This window comes from Stegostoma tigrinum, chromosome 12 (genome assembly GCF_030684315.1).
Source record: "Stegostoma tigrinum isolate sSteTig4 chromosome 12, sSteTig4.hap1, whole genome shotgun sequence".
NCBI lineage: Eukaryota > Metazoa > Chordata > Chondrichthyes > Orectolobiformes > Stegostomatidae > Stegostoma > Stegostoma tigrinum.
The window spans coordinates 78,632,254-78,656,599 of record NC_081365.1 but is presented as its reverse complement, the minus strand read 5'-3'; the positions used below and the strand labels follow the sequence as shown (position 1 = coordinate 78,656,599).

General features: G+C 46.1%; 1 protein-coding gene across 3 annotated transcripts in view; it reads left to right on the top strand.

Annotated features, from left to right (window-relative positions):
• The window catches only part of LOC125457341 (complement C4-like), a 65,421-nt gene that overhangs the window by 21,723 nt on the left and 19,352 nt on the right, over positions 1-24,346 (top strand). For 2 of the 3 annotated variants that reach the window (XM_048541481.2, XM_048541479.2), the window contains exons 6-10: positions 4,633-4,715; positions 9,269-9,375; positions 12,522-12,695; positions 13,689-13,880; positions 23,706-23,900. In XM_048541481.2, the coding sequence (XP_048397438.1) occupies positions 4,633-4,715; positions 9,269-9,375; positions 12,522-12,695; positions 13,689-13,880; positions 23,706-23,900 (751 nt within the window). The remainder of the gene's footprint in view (positions 1-4,632; positions 4,716-9,268; positions 9,376-12,521; positions 12,696-13,688; positions 13,881-23,705; positions 23,901-24,346) is intronic. The other variant, XM_059650479.1, reaches the window with a different exon arrangement.

The following is a 24,346-nucleotide window of genomic DNA, read 5'->3' as shown; positions in this document are numbered from 1 at the left end:
AAGAACATCCCAACCAGTCGCATCCTATTCCCATGGCTAACCCACCTAGCCCACACATCCCTGGACACTACGAGCAATTTAGCATGGCTGATCCGCTCTAACCTGCAGATGTGTGGACTGTGGGAGGAAACCGGAGCACCCGGAGGAAACCCGCGCAGACACTGGCAGAATGTGCAAACTCCACACAGACAGTGACCCGAATCTAGCAATGCTAACCACTGAGCCGCCATGCCATCCATGCCTATAGGAAGGGTGTGATTGCATTGCAGGGGGTATAGAGGAGATTCCCCAGGATGTTGCCAGGGATGGAGTTTTCTAGTGATGGAGAGAGGCTGGATAAGATCAGGTTGTTTTTATTGGAGCAGAAGAGGTTGAAGGAGGACTTGATAGAGCTATATGTGATTATGAGGAACATGGACAGGGTGGATAGAGAGCAGCTCTTCCCTATAATGAAGGGGTCACTGACAAGGGGCAAAATTTTAAGGAGAAAGGTGAGGGGGTATTTGAGAAAAAAACAGTTCACCTAGAGGGTAGTGGGGGTGGGGAATGCTCTGCCTGGGAGAGCAGTCAAGGCAGGAAACCTCACAATCTTTAAAAAGTCCTTGGATGAGCAATTGGAATAGCATAGCCTTCAAGGTTATCGGCCTAGAGTGGGAAAGTGGCACTAGCATTGACTTATAGATCCTTGGTGGTACAGACATAATGGGCCAAAGGGACTCCTTTTATAGCTTTAAATTGAGGGGTGAAAGATATAGGACAGATGTCAGAGGTAGTTTCTTTACCCAGAGAGTAGTAAGGGAATGGAACGCTTTGCCTGCAACGGTAGTAGATTCACCAACTTTAAGTACATTTAAGTCATCGTTGGACAAGCAGATGGGCGTACATGGAATAGTGTAGGTTAGATGGGCTTCAGATTGGTATGACAGGTCGGCACAACATTGAGGGCCGAAGGGCCTGTACTGTGCTATAATGTTCTATGTTCTATGTAATGGAAGGTTCTACAAATCTATGACTAGGGGTCACAAGTCTAAGGATACAGAGTTTGTCTTAGTGCGGAAATGAGGAGAACCACTTCACCCACACAGTGTTGATCCCGTGAAATTCTCTGACACAGGAAGTAGTTGAGGCCAAAACAATGAGTATTTTCAAGAAGGAGTAAGATGTCGTTATAGAGTCATGGAGTTATACAGCATAGAAACAGGTCCTTCAGTCCAACCATTCTGTGCCGACCATAATCCCAAACTAAACTAGTCTCACCTGCCTGCACTTGGCCCATATCTCTCCAAACATTTCCTATTCATGTACTTATCCAAATGTCTTTTAAACATTATAACTGTACCCACATCCACCTCTTCCTCTGGAAGTATATTCCACACATGAACCACTCGCTGTGTAAAAAAGTTGCCCGCCTGTCTTTTGTAAAACTCTCTCCTCTCACCTCAACAATATATGCCCTCTGGTTTTTAACTTCCCCACCCTCGGGTAAAGACATCAGCTGTTCACCTAATCTATGCCACTCATGATTTCATGGACCTCTATAAGATCATCTTTCAGCCTTTTCGCTCCAGTGGGAAAGGTCCCAGCCTATTCAACCTTTCTTTATAGCTCAAGCCCTCTTTTCCTGACAGCGTCCTGATGAATCTCTTTGGAACCCTCTCCTGCGTAATAATATCCTTCCTAGAACTGGGCAATCGGAACCGTCACAGTACACCAGAAGAGGCTTCATCAACATCCTGTACAACCTCAACATAAAGTCCCAACTCCTATGCTCAAAGAAAGGGATTGAAGGGTATGAGGAGAAAACAAGAACAGGGGACTGAGCTAAGTGATCAGCCCCAATCATACAGAATGGTGGAGCAGGCTTGAATGGTCTATTCCTCGTCCTATTTTCTCATTTTCTCTGAATTTGATAAGAACTTCCAAGCGATAGCATTATAGGGGCAATGAGGCAAAGGAGTGTGACTTGGGAATCTCGACAAAAGCCAGCATATGTTTCATTAAGGAATTATAATTTAGAGTTTAGCTTTCCTATGTCGCTGTTAATCAGACACGTTAACCCGGCTATGAAAAAGATTTTCAACAAAGTACACAAAAAGCTGGTTTTGTTTTAGATGGAGGCCCACAGATTGTCTTTGTCGCTTGGACACAAGAATTAAAAGCAGCAGGTCAGCTATTTCTCAGACTGAGGGAGGATAGCGAGTACTGTTCACCAGGGGCTCTGCCTTTTCTTGGTACAAAGAAATGGCTTGGTTTTCAAAATGCACCGAAGATGCCAAACTTGGAGCTGTGTCAGGCAACAAGGATGATACCTAATTGACTAGAACAGGACATATAGCTGGGCTCGCAAAACATGCAGGCAAATTGCAAACAGAATTTAATACAGGGTAACATGGGGCAGAGGGATAGACAGAAGCAAATTGGACTGAGCGACAGTTTCATAGGTTTCGCAGGGACATTGCATGTATATAACTCTTCGAACGCAGTAAGTTACATTGAAGGAATAATTGGCAACGTTTATGTGATTGTGGGTTCAGAAAGAGACGCGTTGCGTGCAGGAGCAGTGGAGTTATGCTGCATCTTTATAAAACCCTGGTTAGACCCAGTCTGGAGTACCATGTTAGGAATGGTAAGAAGGTGGGTGGAGATAGATTTATCAGAATGGGTACAATAGCCATAGTGTCATAGACGTATACAGCATGGAAATAGCTCTTCAATACAACTCATCCACAACAATCAGATATCCTAAACTGATCTCGGCCCGTTTTCCAGCATTTGGTCCATACCCCTCGAAATCCTTCCTACTAATGTTCCCATGCCTTTTAAATGGCAGCTCGTTCCCTACACGCACCACCGTCTGCATGGAAATGTTGCCCCTTCAAGTCCTTATGAAATCTTTCCCCCTTTACTATAAACCTATGCCCTTTAATTTTTCACTTCCCTACCCTGGGAAAAAAAACCTTGACTATTCACCCTATCCACACTCTTCATGATTTTATAAACTTCTATAAGGTCACCCCTCAGTGAATTTAGTGACAAGGTTAGATTGGAGAGCTCAGGGCTGTGTCCCTTAGATCAAGAGGGATTGAGGGGCAATTTCACTGACATGTAAGAGATTATGACTAGTCCAAATAAAATAGAAAAACGGCTGTTCTCATTAACTGATGATACAAGAATCATTTTAAGCAAAAGGTGCAGGGGGATTTTCTTATTCATGTGGGAAGAGGGCATTGCTAGTGGGGCTGCCATTTCTTGCTCATTCCTAGTTGCCCTTGAGAAGGTGGTGATGAGCTGTCTTCTTGAATTGCTGCAGTCCTCCTGCTGTAGGTTGACTCACAATGCTATTAGAGAGGGAATTCCGGGATTTTGACCCAGCGACAGTGAAGGAACGATGATATATTTCTAAGTCAGGATGATGTGTGACTTGGAGGGAGACCTGCAGGGGGATGGTTTTCCCATATATCTGCTGCCCTTGTCCTTCTAGATGGAAGTGATTATGGGTTTGGGAGATGCTGTTTGAGATGAATTTCTGCGTGGCATCTAGTAGATAATACATACTCCTGCTACTGAGCATCGGTGGTGGAGAATGTTTGCAGATGTGGTGCCAATCAAGCGGCTGCTTTGTCCTGGATGATGTCAAGCTCCTTGAGTGTTGTTGGAGCTGCACGCGTCCGGGCAAGTGGGGAGTATTCCATCACACTCCTGACTTGTGCCTGGTAGATGGTGGACAGGCTTTGGGGAGTCAGGAGGGGAATTACTCACAGCTCCTAGCCTGCTCTTGTAGCCACTATGTTTATGTAGTGAGCCCAATTCAGCTTCTGGTCAATGGTAGCCCCCAGGATGTTGATAGTGGGGGTTTCAGTGATGAAAACACCATTGAATGTTAAGGGGAAATGGTTAGATTTCCTGGAATTCGTGTGGCACAAATGTTTGCCACTTGTCAGCTCAAGTCTGAATATTGTCCAGGTCTGGTTGTATTTGAACATGGACTGCTTCAGTATCTGAGGAGTATTGAATGGTGCTGAACATTGAGTATTAATTAGCGAACATCCTCGCTTCTGACCTTATGGGAGGACAGTGTGGGGAGGTCATTGACGAAGTAGCTGGAGATGGTTGGGCCAAGGAAACTACCCTGAGGAACTCCTGCAGAGATGTCCTGGAGCTGAAATGACTCTCATCCAACAACCACAAGCTATGACTCCAACCAGTGGAGAGTTTGCTCCGATGCCCCTCGATTCCAGTCTTGTTAGGGTTCCTTGATGCCACACTTGGTTGGATGTAGCCTTGATGTCAAGGGCTGACACTCTCTCCTCAACTCTGAATTCAGCTCTTTTATCAATGTTCAAACCCAAGGCTGTAATAAGGTCAGGAGCTGACGGGACTACTAATCACTATTAATCTAGCTTTTATATCAAAATTTCATTGAATTCAGATTTCACCATCTGCCATGGTGGGGTTCGAACCATGTTCCCAAAACATTATTCTGGCTCTCCAGATCACTAATCCAGTGACATCACCATTACTTTCTTGATCAAAGAATTGTAAACTTGTATGTAGGAATATTGCATTGCTAAAAGTGTTTGAATAATTTATTTTTGAATTACTGACAATTAAATCACATCTATTTAATTCAAGGGTTGGAGACTTTGAGATGCAGGGATCTTCTACATTATATTCTGCCTACCAAGGTCATAAACCCTTTCAGATAAAGGAGCACGGTGAGTTTTTATTCACAATCTTTACTCGTTGCAAACCAGGATTGGGTGTATACAGCATGAAACCACATTTTGCAGTGAGGTTATTTTCTGTTGAAATTATAATTTTGATCCAGCTTAAATGTGGAACTATGACAAAATTTATCTCCAGCTCAAGATGATCTGCTGTATGCAAGCGGTTTGCCAGCTATCACTCTGATGAACAGTCATATTGTGGGCTGGAAGATATCTTAAACATCTTGATAAGGACTGATTTTACTGCTTATCTAAACTCTTGACAACAGAGAAGTTATATCCCTGTTTGTTGCTTTGTTTATTTTCAAAGGAGCATCCTCCCATTATTTACAAGAACTTTAAGCAAGGTTATTTTGGCTTTGTGGTGAATTCACATGTTGGAGCTCACCCCTGACACAATCAAAAGCCTGATTAGTTAAATGGTGACATATAGCCACTTCACATGTGAAGAGTAACCAGGAAACATCAGAAATGTGAAGAGCTGGTTTAATTGTCTTTCTGAATTGCTAATGGAACCATGTTTAATCAGTGCATAGTAAGGAAGGGAACTCAGCTTGTTTAGCTGCAGGTAACTGCTTAGCAAATTTTCTGACCAGCAAAATCAACTCAGATTATATCAACAGGTTTATTGTAGTAACAACAACTCTTTGAAGTTAGCCAACAACAGCACACGGAAACCTAACTTGAGAATTCTTGTTCGCTTTTTGTGTCTTTGATGAATTTTAATAAGTGCTGAAAAAAGTTCATTATAGCAATGAACCCTGGATCGCAGTAATTATAATATCAGTGGCTGTTTGGTTGTACAGATGTTGGGTATTGCTGGGAAAAGGCACATTTTGTCAAAGTCTTTTGTCTTGCACTGTTTTTAAGTGCTGCATTCTCAATGGCAACCCTTGTACCAATCAGAGTCCCCTTGCCAAGCATCAGCACATCCTTTCCACAGAGTACCAAATTTTTCTGCTTTCTTGGTATTCTTGTAAATTGTCCTGATGGCAAACAAAATGGATCTTCTTTTCAGCGATACTCAGTTATAATATGATCAAATGAAGGCTAAAGATAGTCGTTCTATCATATACAGTAATTGACTTACATGGAGGTAACTAATCCTTGTCCACTTGACATGGAATGTTGGCCACGTAGGCACCTAAAGATAACAAAGTGTGAAGCTGGATGAACACAGCAGGCCCAGCAGCATCCCAGGAGCACAAAAGCTGACATTTCAGGCCTAGACCCTTCATCAGAGAGGGGGATGGGGAGAGGGTTCTGGAATAAATAGGGAGAGAGGGAGAGGCGGACCGAAGATGGATAGAGGAGAAGATAGGTGGAGAGGAGAGTATAGGTGGGGAGGTAGGGAGGGGATAGGTCAGTCCAGGGAAGACGAACAGGTCAAGGAGGCGGGATGACGTTAGTAGGTAGGAAATGGAGGTGCGGCTTGAGGTGGGAGGAAGGGATGGGTGAGAGGAAGAACAGGTTAGGGAAGCAGAGACAGAGATAATGGGAACTGCAGATGCTGGAGAATTCCAAGACAACAAAATGTGAGGCTGGATGAACACAGCAGGGAAGCAGAGACAGTCTGGGCTGGTTTTGGGATGCAGCGGGGGGAGGGGATGAGTTGGGCTAGTTGTCTGATGCAGTGGGGGGAGGGGACGAACTGGGCTGGTTTTGGGATGCAATGGGGGAAGGGGAGATTATGAAGCTGATGAAGTCCACATTGATACCATTGGGCTGCAGGGTTCCCAAGCGGCATATGAGTTGCTGTTCCTGGAGTTCAACATCTGCAGTTCCCATTATCTCAGGCACCGAAAGATAGTTGGAACTTTACAATTCTACTTTGTATTTTTAAAAAAATAATCTGTAAATCTACCTTGAGAAATAATGAAACCGATATTTCAAAAATAAATCACTTACAGTCCCAGGGTAAATTCTTAGCAGATTGATGTATCTTCGTTTCCAACCTTCTTTGAAGAGGAAGCCTTTCCAGACATTAACTCTACATTCAGTCAAAGAACCTGACCGCTCTGGTGTCTGTGTACCCATTCTAACCTGGAGAATTTTGACCTTCCCTGTATTGCTCAGTCAGTCAGCTGTATTTGTTTTGTAAAGAGCCATACTGAGTCACAAAGACAAGTCCGACCCCATCACATCTTTCTGGAGGTCTTTGTGTTGAATTCATGAGGCTCTTCTGTCTGTAATTCATACAAGGGTTAAGCTGGTTGCCCCTGGTCATGATGTCCCCCATGTTCCCTCTTCGTTTGTGCTCATTCACTTCCTGAGAATGACTTCAATAATGTCTTTTAACTGTGATACACCTGAATGAAAGTGTCATATTAAAGTCATTCACTCCACAGCTTCTGAATTAAATGCATTAATGCTTTTTAACACTTTTTGAGGCAAGTTTAAATGTTCTCAGGAGTTTAGAAGAATGATTGGGTGTATACAGCATGATTAGAACATAGAACAGTACAGCACAGAGCAGGTCCTTCAGCCCACAATGTTGTGCTGACCATTGATCCTCATGTATGCACCCTCAGATTTCTGTGACCATATGCATGTCCAGCAGTCTCTTAAATGTCCCCAATGACCTTGCTTCCACAACTGCTGCTGGCAACGCATTCCATGCTCTCACAACTCTCTGTGTAAAGAACCCACCTCTGACATCCCCTCTATACTTTCCTCCAACCAGCTTAAAACTATGCCCCCTCGTGTTAGCCATTTCTGCCCTGGGAAATAGTCTCTGGCTATCAACTCTATCTATGCCTCTCATTATCTTGTATACCTCAATTAGGTCCCCTCTCCTCCTCCTTTTCTCCAATGAAAAGAGACCGAGCTCAGTCAACCTCTCTTCATAGGATAAGCCCTCCAGTCCAGGCAACATCCTGGTAAACCTCCTCTGAACCCTCTCCAAAGCATCCACATCTTTCCTATAATAGGGCGACCAGAACCGGACGCAGTATTCCAAGTGTGGTCTAACCAAAGTTTTATAGAGCTGCAACAAGATCTCACGACTCTTAAACTCAATCCCCCTGTTAATGAAAGCCAAAACACCATATGCTTTCTTAACAACCCTGTCCACTTGGGTGGCCATTTTAAGGGATCTATGTATCTGCACACCAAGATCCCTCTGTTCCTCCACACTGCCAAGAATCCTATCCTTAATCCTGTACTTAGCTTTCAAATTTGACCTTCCAAAATGCATCACCTCGCATTTATCCAGGTTGAACTCCATCTGCCACCGCTCAGCCCATCTCTGCATCCTGTCAATGTCCCGCTGCAGCCTACAACAGCCCTCTATACTGTCAACGACACCTCCAACTTTTGTGTCATCTGCAAACTTGCTGACCCATCCTTCAAACCCCTCATCCAAGTCATTAATAAAAATTACAAACAGTAGAGGCCCAAGGACAGAGCCCTGTGGAACACTACTCACCACTGACTTCCAGGCAGAATATTTTCCTTCTACTACCACTCACTGCCTTCTGTTGGCCAGCCAATTCTGTATCCAGACAGCTAAGTTCCCCTGTATCCCATTCCTCCTGACCTTCTGAATGAGCCTACCATGGGTAACCTTGTCAAATGCCTTACTGAAGTAAGTTTGATTGTAGTCAAACGTTCAAAACACTTGCAGGGATCAGCAGGTCAGATGCAGGATTCATAGGATCCCCACAGTGTGGCCGAATGCCATTCAGCCCATCGAGTCAACGTCAACCACCTGAAAAACATCCCACCCAGACCCACCCTTTCCCTGTATTTCCCATGGCTGATTCACATAACCTGCACATCCCTGGACACTGGGCAATTTAGTACGGCCAATCTGCCCAAACATCTTTGGACTATGGGAAGAAACTGCAGCATCCGGAGGAACCCCACAGGGATGTGCAGGCGAGGAGGATTAGCCATTGGAAAAGCAGGGATTGCAGGGAGAGGGTGCGGGGTGTGGGTCTGCGTGGGATTCTCTTCAGAGGATAGGTGTGGCCTCGATGGGCCAAACGGCCTGCTTCTACATTGTAGGGAGTCTATGATTCTAACAATGTTCTTTCTCACAAGCCAAAATATTCTGTATAGATGATAATGTTCAGGCACCTCAGCTGTCCTTTTCTTAAGAGAAACAGTCTTGTCGATCCTTTTCTGATGCATCTACCCATACGTTTGTGATTTTGTCTATGCGAATCTCCTCTACGCCCTCTGAAGACCTGTCTATAATATGGAGAACGGACATGCCCAGGGTAGCTACAGGTTTAGCCTGACCTCCCCCACAATCCAATTCTATTCCTCTCAAAATAAATCCCAACATTTGATTAGATTTTGCACTAGCTAACTGGCGCATTAGGATTTTTTTAAATGTATTCCACGTTCCAGCTTGGCATTAATGGTTAAAAAAGGTTTCCATCTATGTTTTGTCTTTTCAAGACAGTTCACACATACAGGCCCAGTACTGTGTGACTGCATGCTGTGTGAGGGAATTCTGGGAAAATGCCAATGGTCGTTCTTTCTCTGTGTAAATTAATCAACAAATGTAAACATTTTTGTGCCCTGCTATGTAGGTGGCATGGAAGAAAAGAAGAGCATTGTACCAAATTTTCTAAAATATGCAATTAATCTAACAAAGACAAAACGCTACTTCATACCTGGAGCTCCTTTTCAAATTATGGTAGGTATGGGCTCACAAGCAAACCACGAAAGGGGTGGGGAGGGGGGAAAAGGCTGCTTAAGTTGTCTCAGGTAGCGACATCTCTACCTGGAAATTTAGCGCCACGATTTCTACCAGACTTACTGCTAGATGCACGGGACAACAAACAGCACATTCACATTCTAGGTAATCATAAGACCTTTCATGCTTGTCTCCCTGCTAATGGCACGTCACTGCATGAAGGAGAGACTGTGGAAATGGTAGAGTTGTACTGATCGAAGGAGTGCTAGATCTGTTTATGACAGATAAGCCATAGAATCCCTTCAGTGCAGAAACGGGCCATTCAGCCCACACAGACCCTCCGGGTGGGGGGGGGGTCAGATTCACACCCTGAACCCTGCATTTCCCATGGCTAACCCACCTAGCTTGCACATCCCTGGACAACTGTAGACAATTTAGCATGGCTGATCCACCTGACTGTGCGAGGAAACCCACACAGACGTGGGGACAATGTGCAAACTCCATACTGACAGTCACCCGTGGGTGGGATCGAACCCAGGTCTTCGGTACTATGAGGTAACCATGGTAACCGCTAAGCTACTGTACCACCAGCCCAGCCAGCAATGCCACACTTAGGAGCAAGGTTTCATTTTCTTTTTGTCCTTCGATTTCACCCAGTTTGGAGGGCAGGAGAAAGTAAGTGTTCTAATATCAATCACCCAAATTTAAGGTCAAGAGTCACACAACAGCAGGTTATAGTCCAACAACCTGTTGGTGAAGCAACCCGACAAAGGAGCAGTGCACTGAAAGCTTGTGATTTCAAATAAACCTGTTGGACTATAACCTGATGTCGTGTGATTTCTGACCTTGTCCAGCTCAGTCCAACACCGGTACATTGTGGCTACCTAAATTTAACACAAGACACAGGATAGAATTTGGAAAGGCAAGTCGCCAACCAGTTATTTCTGGTGCATACACACAAGCAGAAATAAGTAGCTACTAGAAAGTGCTCTTAAACTCCTTAGTCCTGTGTCGAATGCTACTTTTTGGCAATGCCATTACCTTACTCCAAATGACCTCATCTTAAAATCCATTTGTTGTGAAACTCTCTGTAACTAAAGGGCACAGAAAGGTTCCAAAGCCACAATAGATATCCTCACCGGCTACTGACACCTTTCTCCAAGCCAATATCCATCCACAGCCTCCAATGGTTCTGTGATGTGTGGCAGTGGCGTGCTTTTTGGTTGAGCAGGGGCCAGGCAACCTGGGGGCTGTCCCAGTCAGAAGGATTTCTCTTTACCATTCCCCTCCACCTGATTAGAAGCTGGATTATCAGCAACATGCAAGGTGTTTTGAAATGTGTAAAATAGCACATGTGCTGGAAGACTGCCGGTCCTGGCTATATTCCCCCCAACCCCAAGTTTCCCTATAATAGTTCAGAGATAATAGGAACTGCAGATGCTAGAGAATCCAAGATAACAAGGTGTGGAGCTGGATGAACACAGCAGGCCAGGCAGCATCTTAGGAGCAGGAAATCTGACGTTTTGGGCCTAGACCCTTCATCAGAAAAATCATTTTTCTGATGAAGGGTCTAGGCCTGAAACATCAGCTTTTGTGCTCCTGAGATGCTGCTTGACCTGCTGTGTTCATCCAGCTCCACACTTTGTTGTCCCTATAATGGTTGTTGATTCAGACACCATCAAGGGTCAGTCCATTCATGGCAAAGACAGGCTTTTCCTGCAGATTGTTAAAGCAATTTCTTAGCAAAAAGGAAAGTCAAGCTGACAATGTCTTTACAGGCTTGTTGGCAGGCCCTCCAACCCAAGCTATTTATCCAGCTAGGGAAATCCAAAAATCCCACCTCATCGCTAACTGTGATACTCGGTTAAGGCAGACATAAAACAGCATATTGGAAAGATAAGCTATAAGGTAGGCATGGTAGCTCAGTGGTTAACACTGTTGCTTCACAGCAATAGGGGCCTGGGTTTAATCCTACCCTTGGGTGACTGTGTGTGTCTGTGTGGAGTGTGCACATTTTCCCTGTGTCTGTGTGTGTGTTTCCTGCCACAGACCGAAGCTGAGCAGATTAGGTGGATTGGCCATGGCACTCAGTAAGGTATGGGGTAGGTTTGTTAGCTGTGGGAAATGCAGGGATGGGGTGGCTGAAGGATCAGTAAGTACTTGATGGGCCAAATGGCCTGCCTCCATACTGTAGGGATTCGAAGATGACAGCTGGTGTATATACACAGCAATATGTGGATGGCCTACAGAAGAAACACAAGGAGTTAGTTCATTTCTTACTTTTCATGACCCAGGGATGTCTCAAAGTTGTTTAAGGTCAGAGATGCACTTTCTTCCTTTAATTGTTCCTGGGATCTGGGTATTGCTAGAAAGCCCGGAATTTGCTAATCATCCTTGGACTGAGTGACTTGCTTACCAAGCCATTTCAGACGGACGTTTAGTGCCTGTCTCATTGCCATGGATCTGAAGTCACATTTAGGCCAGACCTAGGACAGGCCGGTAGATTTCCCTCCCCCAAAGTGAACCAGGCGGGCTTTTACAATAATCGATGCTAACTTCATGACTGCCATTGCTGACACTTACTTGACATTCCAGAATGTATTAAGCACTGCTGGAAGGTAGGAAACAGATTCCCCTGTACATGCATGGAAAGATCCCACAGTTGGCAATGAGCAGATATTCCATTTCAATATTGGTGCCTAATGGATATTGAGAGGCATTGACAACAGCACTGGGAAGAGTTAACCTGTTCTTAGAATCATAGAATCATCAAATCCCTACAGTGTGGAAGCAAGCCATTCGGCCCATCGAATCTGCATCAAACCTCTGAAGAGCATCCCACCCAGACCCACCCTAATCCTGTAACCATGCATCCCCCATGGCTAACCTGCACATCCCTGGACACTATGGGCTTGGCCAGAACACCCTAACCTGCACATCTTTGAACATCTAATACAACATAGTACCTTAAAGTATTCCACATTCACTTGAGGGGCTATAATTTAAATACGTGCAAACACAGCATCAGCAGTTTAACACAGAATAGATTCAACCCTGAAGAAAAAAAATCTTGATTTTAATTGGGAGGAAGAATGCGTTAGCATATTGATGGGTAACAAAGCCAACTCTTCAATGTTGTTCCTCAGGCATTGGTGACCTACCTGGATGGCTCCCGTGTCTCTGAAGTGCCAATCAAAATTAAAATAATTATTTCTGCGGGAAAAACCCTCGAATCTACCCAGGAAGGATTAACTGACAGTATTGGTGAACTGAGCCTCTCCTTCAATGTTCCTGAAAATGCGAAAGATATATACATCAGTGTGAGGATATATTCTCAAAAAAAAATTTTTGTACCCTGTGCTGGACAAGCAATGCTGCAATTAAATTCACAGCTTTTCCATGGTTTCTCAAATCCCTTCACAATCTCTGCCCCACCTACAATCTCATCTGTCTCCATAATCTTCTGTGATTTCTGCTCACCAATAATTCCGATACTTTCCATTGTTCTCCCTCCATCATTGGTGCCCATGTCTTCAGTTGCCTGGGCCCTAATGTCTGGAATTCTCCTGCTACACCTCTCTACTTTGACTTCCTCCCACCTCGTTAATCAACTTCTGATCATTGATCCTAACATCGGGGCTTATTTGGTGTCACATGATTCAGTGTTGCTATGAAAAGAGGCATTTTTGTTAAAGCTTTTCATCTTGCAGTCACCAGGACCATTTGCAAGAATACCAACATTGACAGAAAGCAATCTTTTTATGCTGCATGAGAAGACAATCCTGATTGGTCCTCCAGTGGACACTAATTGATAGACTTGTTGCTATGGAGAATGCACTGGTTAAATGATGACTTGAAGTCAACTGTCAATCTTTGTTTAAACAGGTTGACTCTGATGGGTCTAACTTTTGATAAGTTCAAACAAGACTCAGCCATTCTATGCTTCATTGTTCAAGGCAATGCCTTGACCAATCAGTGTCGACCAAATGGTTTACATTTAAATAGCTTGACAATTGTCAGTCATGGCCTAACTGGTGCATTAACCTCTACCAATCAGAACCCACATGCTAACCAATCAGCATCTTCTTCTCATATTGTATTCAAGAAGTTGCTTACCAGTGACATTGGTACTCTTGCAAAGTGTCCTGATGGATGTAAGTTGAAAACCTTTAACAAGACCTGTCTTATTTCGGCATTATAGAGTCAGAGAGTTATAGAGTCATACAGCACAGAACCAGTGACATTGATTTTTGCTGCAAGCTTGTTCTAACATCCGTGCGATCTTTGGTTTCCCTGACAATTTGCCGCTACAGGCCTCAGCTGGCGATATCACAGTTGGGAATGACGTGAGCCAAGAAATAGCAATCAAGTGCCATGACAGCAAGCAGGCCTACCTACATATCGGTGTCACAAACGCTCTGCTGTACACTGGAGACATCATTGACGTGACATTATCACCGTTCAGTCGAGCAGACATCAGCGATGTCAACTATTTTTACTACATGGTAAGTGATGGAAAGCCTTTACCTCGGTGTTTTCAGATAGGGACTGTGATTAAAGTGCTTTTTCACATGGTGCTGCTTCAATGCTCACTTTCTAGAAACCAGAAGGTGTAGAGCATAGAGCATGGAACATAGAACAGTACAGCGCAGAACAGGCCCTTCGGCCCTCGATGTTGCACTGACCTGTGAACTAATCTAAGCCCCTCCCCCTACACTATCCCAACATTATCCATATGCTTATCCAAGGACTGTTTAAATGCCCCTAATGTGGCTGAGTTAACTACATTGGCAGGCAGGGCATTCCACGCCCTTACCACTCTCTGAGTAAAGAACCTGCCTCTGACATCTGTCTTAAATCCATCACCCCTCAATTTGTAGCTATGCCCCCTTGTACAAGCTGAAGTCATCATCCTCGGAAAAAGACTCTCACTGTCCACCCTATCTAATCCTCTGATCATCTTGTATGTCTCTATTAAATCCCCTCTTTGCCTCCTTCTCTCCAATGAGAACAGACCCAAGTCCCTCAGCCTTTCTTCATAGGGCCTGCGCTCTAGACCAGGCAACATCCTGGTAAATCTCCTTTGCACCTTTTCCAATGCTTCCATATCCTTCCTGTAATGGAGCGACCAGAACAGCATGCAATATTCCAAGTGAGGCTGCACTAGCGTTTTGTACAGTTGCAGCATGACATCGCGGCTCCGAAACTCAATCCCTCTACCAATAAAACCTAACACACCGTAAGCCTTCTTAACAGCACTATCAACCTGGGAGGCAACATTCAGGAATCTATGTACATGGACACCAAGATCCCCCTGCACATCCATACTACCAAGAATCTTTCCATTGACCCAGTATTCTACCTTCCTATTATTCCTCCCAAAGTGAATCACCTCACATTTATCCGTATTAAACTCCATTTGCCACCTTTCAGCCTAATTCTGCAGTTTATCCAAGTCTCCCTGCAACCTGCAACATTCTTCCGGACTGTCCACCACTCCACTGACTTTAGTGTCATACGCAAACTTACTAACCCATCCACCTATGCCTGCGTCCAAGCCATTTATAAAGCTGACAAACAGCAGTGGTCCCAAAACAGATCCTTGAGACACACCACTAGTAACCGGACTCCAGGCTGAATATTTTCCATCAACCACCACTCGTTGCCTTCTTTCAGAAAGCCAGTTTCTAATCCAAGCTGCTAAATCTCCCTCAATCCCATGCCTCTGTATTTTCTCCAATAGCCTACCACGTGGAACCTCATCAAAGGCTTTACTAAAGTCCAAGTACACCATGTCAACTGTCCTTCCCTCATCCACATGCTTGGTCACCTTCTCAAAAAACTCAATGAGGTTTGTGAGACATGATCTGCCCTTGACAAATCCATGCTGACTAGCTCCAATCGAATTGTTGCTTGCTAGATGATTATAAATCCTATCTCTTATAATCCTTTCCAAAACTTTTTCTACAACAGACATAAGGCTCACAGGTCTATAGTTACCTGGGTCATCCCTACTGCCCTTCTTGAACAAGGGCACAACATTTGCAATCCTCCAGTCCTCTGGTACTAAACCTGTAGACAATGAGGACTCAAAGATCAAGGCCAAAGGCTCTGCCACCTCCTCCCTAGCTTCCCAGACAATCCTTGGAAAAATTCCATCTGGCCCAGAGGATTTATCTACCTTCACACCTTCTAGAATTGATAACACCTCCTCCTTACTAACCTCAATCCTTTCAATTCTAGTAGCCCATAACTCAGTCATCTCCTCTACAATATTCTCCAGTTCCTCAGTGAAAACAGATGAGAAATAATCATTTAGCACCTCTCCGATCTCCACAGGGTCCACACACAACTTCCTACTTCTGACTTTGACTGGCCCTGTTCCTACCTAGTCATCATCTTATTCCTCACATACCTGCTGTGTTTTGGCCATTTCACTGACCTTGTTCCTTTCCTTCACTGAAGTCATGAGTTGTTGCCTGGTTAATGCCCTCAACAAAGCTATGGCTTGGCATGAAGAGGAGAAGAGTCAAACCTGTATCAACTAACCACTAACATTATTAGTTTGGTTGGAACAGGCATACAATACACACTGATAATGGGAACTGCAGATGCTGGAGAATTCCAAGATAATAAAATGTGAGGCTGGATGAACACAGCAGGCCAAGCAGCATCTCAGGAGCACAAAAACTGACGTTTCGGGCCTAGACCCCTCATCAGAGAGGGGGATGGGGAGAGGGAACTGGAATAAATAGGGAGAGAGGGGGAGGCGGACTGAAGATGGAGAGTAAAGAAGATAGGTGGAGAGTGTATAGGTGGGGAGGTAGGGAGGGGATAGGTCAGTCCAGGGAAGACGGACAGGTCAAGGAGGTGGGATGAGGTTAGTAGGTAGCTGGGGGTGCGGCTTGGTGTGGGAGGAAGGGATGGGTGAGAGGAAGAACCGGTTAGGGAGGCAGAGACAGGTTGGACTGGTTTTGGGATGCAGTGGGTGGGGGGGAAGAGCTGGGCTGGTTGTGTGGTGCAGTCGGGGGAGGGGACGAACTAGGCTGGTTTAGGGATGCAGTAGGGGAAGGGGAGATTTTGAAACTGGTGAAGTCCACATTGATACCATATGGCTGCAGGGTTCCCAGGCGGAATATGAGTTGCTGTTCCTGCAACCTTCGGGTGGCATCATTGTGGCACTGCAGGAGGCCCATGATGGACATGTCATCTAGAGAATGGGAGGGGGAGTGGAAATGGTTTGCGACTGGGAGGTGCAGTTGTTTTTTGCGAACTGAGCGGAGGTGTTCTGCAAAGCGGTCCCCAAGCCTCCGCTTGGTTTCCCCAATGTAGAGGAAGCCGCACCGGGTACAGTGGATGCAGTCTCCCACATTGGCAGATGTGCAGGTGAACCTCTGCTTAATGTGGAATGTCATCTTGGGGCCTGGGATAGGGGTGAGGGAGGAGGTGTGGGGACAAGTGTAGCATTTCCTGCGGTTGCAGGGGAAGGTGCCGGGTGTGGTGGGGTTGGAGGGCAGTGTGGAGCGAACAAGGGAGTCACGGAGAGAGTGGTCTCTCCGGAAAGCAGACAGGGGAGGGGATGGAAAAATGTCTTGGGTGGTGGGGTCGGATTGTAAATGGCGGAAGTGTCGGAGGATGATGCGTTGTGTCCGGAGGTTGGTAGGGTGGTGTGTGAGAACGAGGGGGATCCTCTTAGGGCGGTTGTGGCGGGGGCGGGGTGTGAGGGATGTGTTGCGGGAAATACGGGAGACGCGGTCAAGGGCGTTGTCGATCACTGTGGGGGGAAAGTTGCGGTCCTTAAAGAACTTGGACATCTGGGATGTGCGGGAGTGGAATGTCTTATCGTGGGGGCAGATGCGGCGGAGGCGGAGGAATTGGGAATAGGGGATGGAATTTTTGCAGGAGGGTGGGTGGGAGGAGGTGTATTCTAGGTAGCTGTGGGAGTCGGTGGGCTTGAAATGGGCATCAGTTACAAGCGGGTTGCCTGAGATGGAGACTGAGAGGTCCAGGAAGGTGAGGGATGTGCTGGAGACCGCCCAGGTGAACTGAAGGTTGGGGTGGAAAGTGTTGGTGAAGTGGATGAACTGTTCGAGCTCCTCTGGGGAGCAAGAGGCGGCGCCGATACAGTCATCAATGTACCGGAGAAAGAGGTGGGGTTTGGGGCCTGTGTAGGTGCGGAAGAGGGACTGTTCCACGTAACCTACAAAGAGGCAGGCATAGCTGGGGCCCCAGCTATGCCTGCCTCTTTGTAGGTTACGTGGAACAGTCCCTCTTCCGCACCTACACAGGCCCCAAACCCCACCTCTTCCTCCGGTACATTGATGACTGTATCGGCGCCGCCTCTTGCTCCCCAGAGGAGCTCGAACAGTTCATCCACTTCACCAACACCTTCCACCCCAACCTTCAGTTCACCTGGGCCGTCTCCAGCACATCCCTCACCTTCCTGGACCTCTCAGTCTCCATCTCAGGCAACCAGCTTGTAACTGATGTTCATTTCAAGCCCACCGACTCCCACAGCTACCTAGAATACACCTCCTCCCACCCACCCTCCTGCAAAAATTCCATCCCCTATTCCCAATTCCTCCGCCTCCGCTGCATCTGCCCCCACGATAAGACATTCCACTCCCGCACATCCCAGATGTCCAAGTTCTTTAAGGACCGCAACTTTCCCCCCACAGTGATCGACAACGCCCTTGACCGCGTCTCCCGTATTTCCCGCAACACATCCCTCACACCCCGCCCCCGCCACAACCGCCCGAAGAGGATTCCCCTCGTTCTCACACACCACCCTACCAACCTCCGGATACAACGCATCATCCTCCGACACTTCCGCCATTTACAATCCGACCCCACCACCCAAGACATTTTTCCATCCCCTCCCCTGTCTGCTTTCCGGAGAGACCACTCTCTCCGTGACTCCCTTGTTCGCTCCACACTGCCCTCCAACCCCACCACACCCGGCACCTTCCCCTGCAACCGCAGGAAATGCTACACTTGTCCCCACACCTCCTCCCTCACCCCTATCCCAGGCCCCAAGATGACATTCCACATTAAGCAGAGGTTCACCTGCACATCTGCCAATGTGGGAGACTGCATCCACTGTACCCGGTGCGGCTTCCTCTACATTGGGGAAACCAAGCGGAGGCTTGGGGACCGCTTTGCAGAACACCTCCGCTCAGTTCGCAACAAACAACTGCACCTCCCAGTCGCAAACCATTTCCACTCCGCCTCCCATTCTCCAGATGACATGTCCATCATGGGCCTCCTGCAGTGCCACAATGATGCCACCCGAAGGTTGCAGGAACAGCAACTCATATTCCGCCTGGGAACCCTGCAGCCATATGGTATCAATGTGGACTTCACCAGTTTCAAAATCTCCCCTTCCCCTACTGCATCCCTAAACCAGCCTAGTTCGTCCCCTCCCCCGACTGCACCACACAACCAGCCCAGCTCTTCCCCCCCCACCCACTGCATCCCAAAACCAGTCCAACCTGTCTCTGCCTCCCTAACCGGTTCTTCCTCTCACCCATCCCTTCCTCCCACACCAAGCCGCACCCCCAGCTACCTACTAACCTCATCCCACCTCCTTGACCTGTCCGTCTTCCCTGGACTGACCTATCCCCTCCCTACCTCCCCACCTATACTCTCTCCACCTATCTTCTTTACTCTCCATCTTCAGTCCGCCTCCCCCTCTCTCCCTATTTATTCCAGTTCCCTCTCCCCATCCCCCTCTCTGATGAGGGGTCTAGGCCCGAAACGTCAGTTTTTGTGCTCCTGAGATGCTGCTTGGCCTGCTGTGTTCATCCAGCCTCACATTTTATTATCATACAATACACACTGTTTGGTTTAAAGCAGGTGTGCAAGATATACTACCACCAGGTGATTCATTTTGCAAGGTCAAATTAGAATGCAGTGTACAGGGTTAATGGTAGGATTCTAGCAGTGTGGAGGCACAGAGGGATCTTGGGGCCCACATCCATACATCCCTTAGAGTCGCCACCCAAGTTGATAGGTTTATAAAGAAGGCATGTGGTGTGTTGGCTTTCGTTGGCAGGGGAATTGAGTTTGAGAGCTGTAAGGTTATGCTGCAGCTCTACGAAACTCTGGTTAGACCACACTTAGAATATTATGTTCAGTTCTGGTCACCTCATTATAGGAAAGATGTGGTAGGTTTAGAGACGGTCCAGACAATATTTACCAGGATGCTGCCTGGACTGGAGGGCAGGTCTTATGAGGAAAGGTTGAGAGAGCTAGGGCTTTTTTCATTGGAGCAAAGAAGGATGAGGGGTGACTTGATTGAGGTTTACAAGATGATGAGAGGACTAGATAGGGTGGATAGCCAGAGACTTTTTCCCAGGCCAGAAATGACTATTACGAGGGGGCATAATTTTAAGGTAATTGGAGGAAGATATAGGGGAGATGTCAGAGGTAGGTTCTTCACACAGAGAGTGGTGGGCGTGTGGAATGTGCTGCCGGCAGTGGTGGTGGAGTCAGATACTTTTGAGACTTTTAAGCGACTCTTGGATAGGCACATGGAGTAACATGTAGGGTATGCAGGGTAGATTGATGTTAGTAGGATAATAGGTCAGCACAACATTGTGGGCCGAAGGGCCTGTACTGTGCTGTACTGTTCTATGTTCTGTGTTCTGTGTTTCTCTGACCCTCCTTGAACAGTCATCAAAAATAAAGGCTAATATCTCGGTACAGGACCTCACACTTTATCAAAAAGAGTAGGGATCTTTTAGCCCTGCACATATCAGGACATTTGGCAATGATGCTAATAAAGGGAGCAGAATTTCTTATCCTTGTTGTCCTTGTCATTGATGTTTCCTGCAATTTTGCTGATGAGTGCAAGACAAAAAGCTTTGAAATGTATCTTTTTTTCACGAATACTAATGTCCTGCACAGCCAAAGGCACAATGGACATCTCTGCCAATTAGAGAAAGACAATTGGTTACCCATGCCATGGTGGGGCCTGTTGTGGCGCTAGGACCCTGGAGCAGTCAAAAAGTCTTCATTACAGGTATTGCAAGAGCCAGTCTTCAACCAATGGAAGCCTCACCAAAATTTTCAGCAGATTCATTGATCGAGTTGTTTCGGGGAGAAATGTCCACCGTGTGGTCATGCCTTACCACATACATGCAAATGACATTTCCAGAGAGAGACAGAAACAATTTGAAAATTACATAGACTAACAGCACGATACTATAGATCAGAAATAAAAGTGTTGGAAAAATTGAGCCGATCTGGGGATACCCACAGAAAAAGGAACAGAATTAGTGTTTTGAATCATAATGATTCTTCTTCAGAGCTTCAGAATTCCAAAGAATCTCTCTGCAAGTGTGAAAGGGCAAGGTGAGGAGATTGACTTGCATTAACTTCAAACAAACGGTACATTGCCAATGTTATGCTGTTCCATGCTCGAACTATTTAGCCAACTGAGCTATTTAGAATCCTAGAATGCCATTTGGCCCATTGAGTTCCTCCAAAGAGCTTCCCATCTGGATGCAATCCCCCACCCTATCACTGTATTTCCCATGACTAATTCACTAAAGCCTGCACATCCCAGGACACTACGGGCAATTTAGCACAGCCAATTCACCTAAGCTGTGCATCTTTGGGCTGTGGGAGGAAATTAGAGCACCCAGAGAAAACCCACGCAGACAGCAGAGGGTGTGCAAACTCCACACAGGCAGTCGCCCGACAATGGAGTCGAACCCGGCTAACCCGTGCTAACCGCTGTGCTACCCAGGAGCCACATTTAAGGATGAGAAACTCTCACAGTTTTCCGGCTCCCCTTTTTCCCAGCACCCCCAGTGCCGCAGCGCTGTGAGTTGACTGGAAAGAGGCAGGGCTGAGTGTTACAGTCGATTCAACAGCTTTCAAATGGGCACCTGTAATCGACACAGATACTTCCAAAATAAGCAGGTTGCTATAATAAGGTAATGAAGTGTGGGGCTGGATCCGCTGCACCCGCTGTGGCTTCCTCTACATTGGGGAAACCAAGCGGAGGCTTGGGGACCACTTTGCAGAACACCTCCGCTCGGTTCGCAATAAACAACTGCACTTCCCAGTCACAAACCATTTCCACTCCCCCTCCCATTCTCTAGATGACATGTCCATCCTGGGCCTCCTGCAGTGCCACAATGATGCCACCCGAAGGTTGCAGGAACAGCAACTCATATTCCGCTTGGGAACCCTGCAGCCCAATGGTATCAATGTGGACTTCACCAGCTTCAAAATCTCCCCTCCCCCCACTGCATCCCAAAACCAGCCCAGTTCGTCCCCTCCCCCCACTGCATCCCAAAACCAGCCCAGCCTGTCTCCACTTCCCTAACCTGTTCTTCCTCTCACCCATCCCTTCCACCCACCTCAAGCTGCACCTCCATCTCCAACCTACTAACCTCATCCCACCTCCTTGACCTGTCCGTCTTCCCTGGACTGACCTATCCCCTCCCTACCTCCTCACCTGTACTCTCCTCTCTACCTATCTTCTTTTCTCTCCATCTTCAGTCCGCCTCCCCCTCTCTCCCTATTTATTCCAGAACCCTCACCCCATTCCCCTCTCTGATGAAGGGTCTAGGCCCGAAACATCAGCTTTTGTGCTCCTGAGATGCTGCTTGGCCTGCTGTGTTCATCCAGCTTCACACTTTGTTATCTTGGATTCTCCAGCATCTGCAGTTCCCATTATCTCGTGTTGCTATAATGTTTCGTTTAACGTATAAACAGGTTGTGCGCAATGTTTACCGTGGTACTTTTACATCAAGTGGCCTTGTAATTGTGAGTTCTATGACTTATTTACTTCTCTGAAGTTGATTCCCAAACCAAGTCACGTCTGTGAGAAGCAGACTATTCAAGAGAAAGCATTCTGCTCATTTTAAACAATACTGCCGCTTACTAACCTGATAACGTGAGAGCCAATGAGCTGTGATGTTGTCGTAATGAAAAGTTGAAGGAGATTAATCCCTCCATGACCCAGAGTGTCGTTAAGGCTGGTGTAATCATGAGCTTTAAAATTCTGATTCCCGGATCACAATACTCTGAAGGACATACATGAGCTGAGCAGCTGAATATCTCATTGTGTTTGGATTGTGGGATGTGTGAACTAAGTCTTTTATATCATTGAAAAACAAAGCCACATGTTCAAAGGAGGGGCATAGAATCGCTACAGTGTAGAAGCAGGCCATTCAGCCCATCAAAGCTCACTAACCCTCTAAAGGGCATTCTACCCAAACCCACTCTCCCAATCTATCCAGATCACACATGATGAATCGTTTTCTTTCAGCTTTCTTTCAAACTCCTTCCAAACTTTAACTCATAAGCCAAGCTAGTGGGTGTACCAATTCTGGCCTTTCATTCACTGGTGGAGGATTTCCCTATTCAGTGTCATCGAAGGTGGTTTATCTCCTTTGTTACTCTTTCAAAAAGGCATTTGTAGGGAAAACAACTTACAGCGAAAGGTGACGGACAGTTACAAGATACTTGGGATTTCCTTTTGCTCCTGTTCATAGAAGGGACACAGGAAGGGGATGGATGCTTCTGTTGCAATATCTGTATACAACGCTTCAGCTACTTGCGTGCAAACCAATCAAGTGGCTGAGTTTGCTTGGATCATCAGCAAGTGGTTCCAATTAAAACACCAATCAGCAGGTTGTCTCTGTGCAAATTCTCCCTGAACAGAGGCAGTGCTGTTCTGTCTCGATTCTCTCTCACTGCTTGAACATGGCATCATTGTGACTATACCCCTCAATGTGCCCCAGTAACTCAATTTCAGAACTACAAACATCTTCTTCCATGGTTTCTTTGGTTTAAAGCAGTACCTTCCCTATTTTCAGTTCACAGTCCAAAAAGATTAGTAGTGGTCTTTACAAGGTGACAATGAAATGAAGCCTCCCTCAGTTACTGATGGACAAACTCACATGTATTGGATATAACACAGTGTGGAGCTGGATGAACACAGCAGGCCAGACAGCATCAGAGGGGCAGGAAAGCTGACGTTTCGGGCCTAGACCCTTCTTCAGAAATGGACATTTATTGGAGTTGTGGTTCTGGAAGTTCCTGCTGGAAGGAATTTCCTTTAGCGATGAAACATTTGGAAATTATCCGAATACGTTTACCTCTCTGTTAGCTGTAAATGGCTGAACTGATTGATGGGTGTTGGCTGAAAACTCATCTATAGAGAAGGTAACCCAATGTTCAATGAACTCAAATAAAAACATGTCGTTCTTATAAGTTACAACCTCTCTGCAGTGATGATGTGACAATCTTTGTTAATTTTCCATTTCAAAAAGGCATTTGGTTTCCAACATCATCAATGTTTACCATTTCAGGTGCTCAATAAAGGGAAGGTGCTGCTTTTTGACAGAGTCAGGAAGACAGTGAACACCTCGTTTCCAGTGACAATCACAGACGAAATGGTGCCTTATTTCCGCATTGTGTCCTACTATTTTGTAAATATTAATGGTAACAAAAGCATCATCTCAGACTCTGTGCGTGTGGAGGTGGAGGACCTTTGCAGTTCAAAGGTGTGTGATGTGTTTTTTGCTGGTAGACTCTATCATCTCTATCTATAACTGACAAAATGCTCAAAGCTGGTGGAATTTGAATTGAATAAAAATCCGGAATTAAGACCTTAATGATGACCATCATGAAAACCCCATCTAATGTCCTTCAGGGAAGGAAATCTGCCATCCTTACCTGATCTGGCCTACATGTGTTTCCAGTCCCACAGCAATCTGTGTTGACTCTTAACTGCCCTCTGGGTGATTAGGGATAGACAGTAAATGCTGACCCAGGCAGCGAAGTCCATACCCAGTGAATGTCATAGAGTCATAGAGGTGTACAGCACGGAAACAGACTCTTCAGTCCAGCTTGTCCAGGCCAACCAGGTATCCTATATAAATCTAGTCCCATTTGTCAGCATTCGGCCCATATCCCTCTAAGCCCTTCCTATTTGTATACACCTCTACAT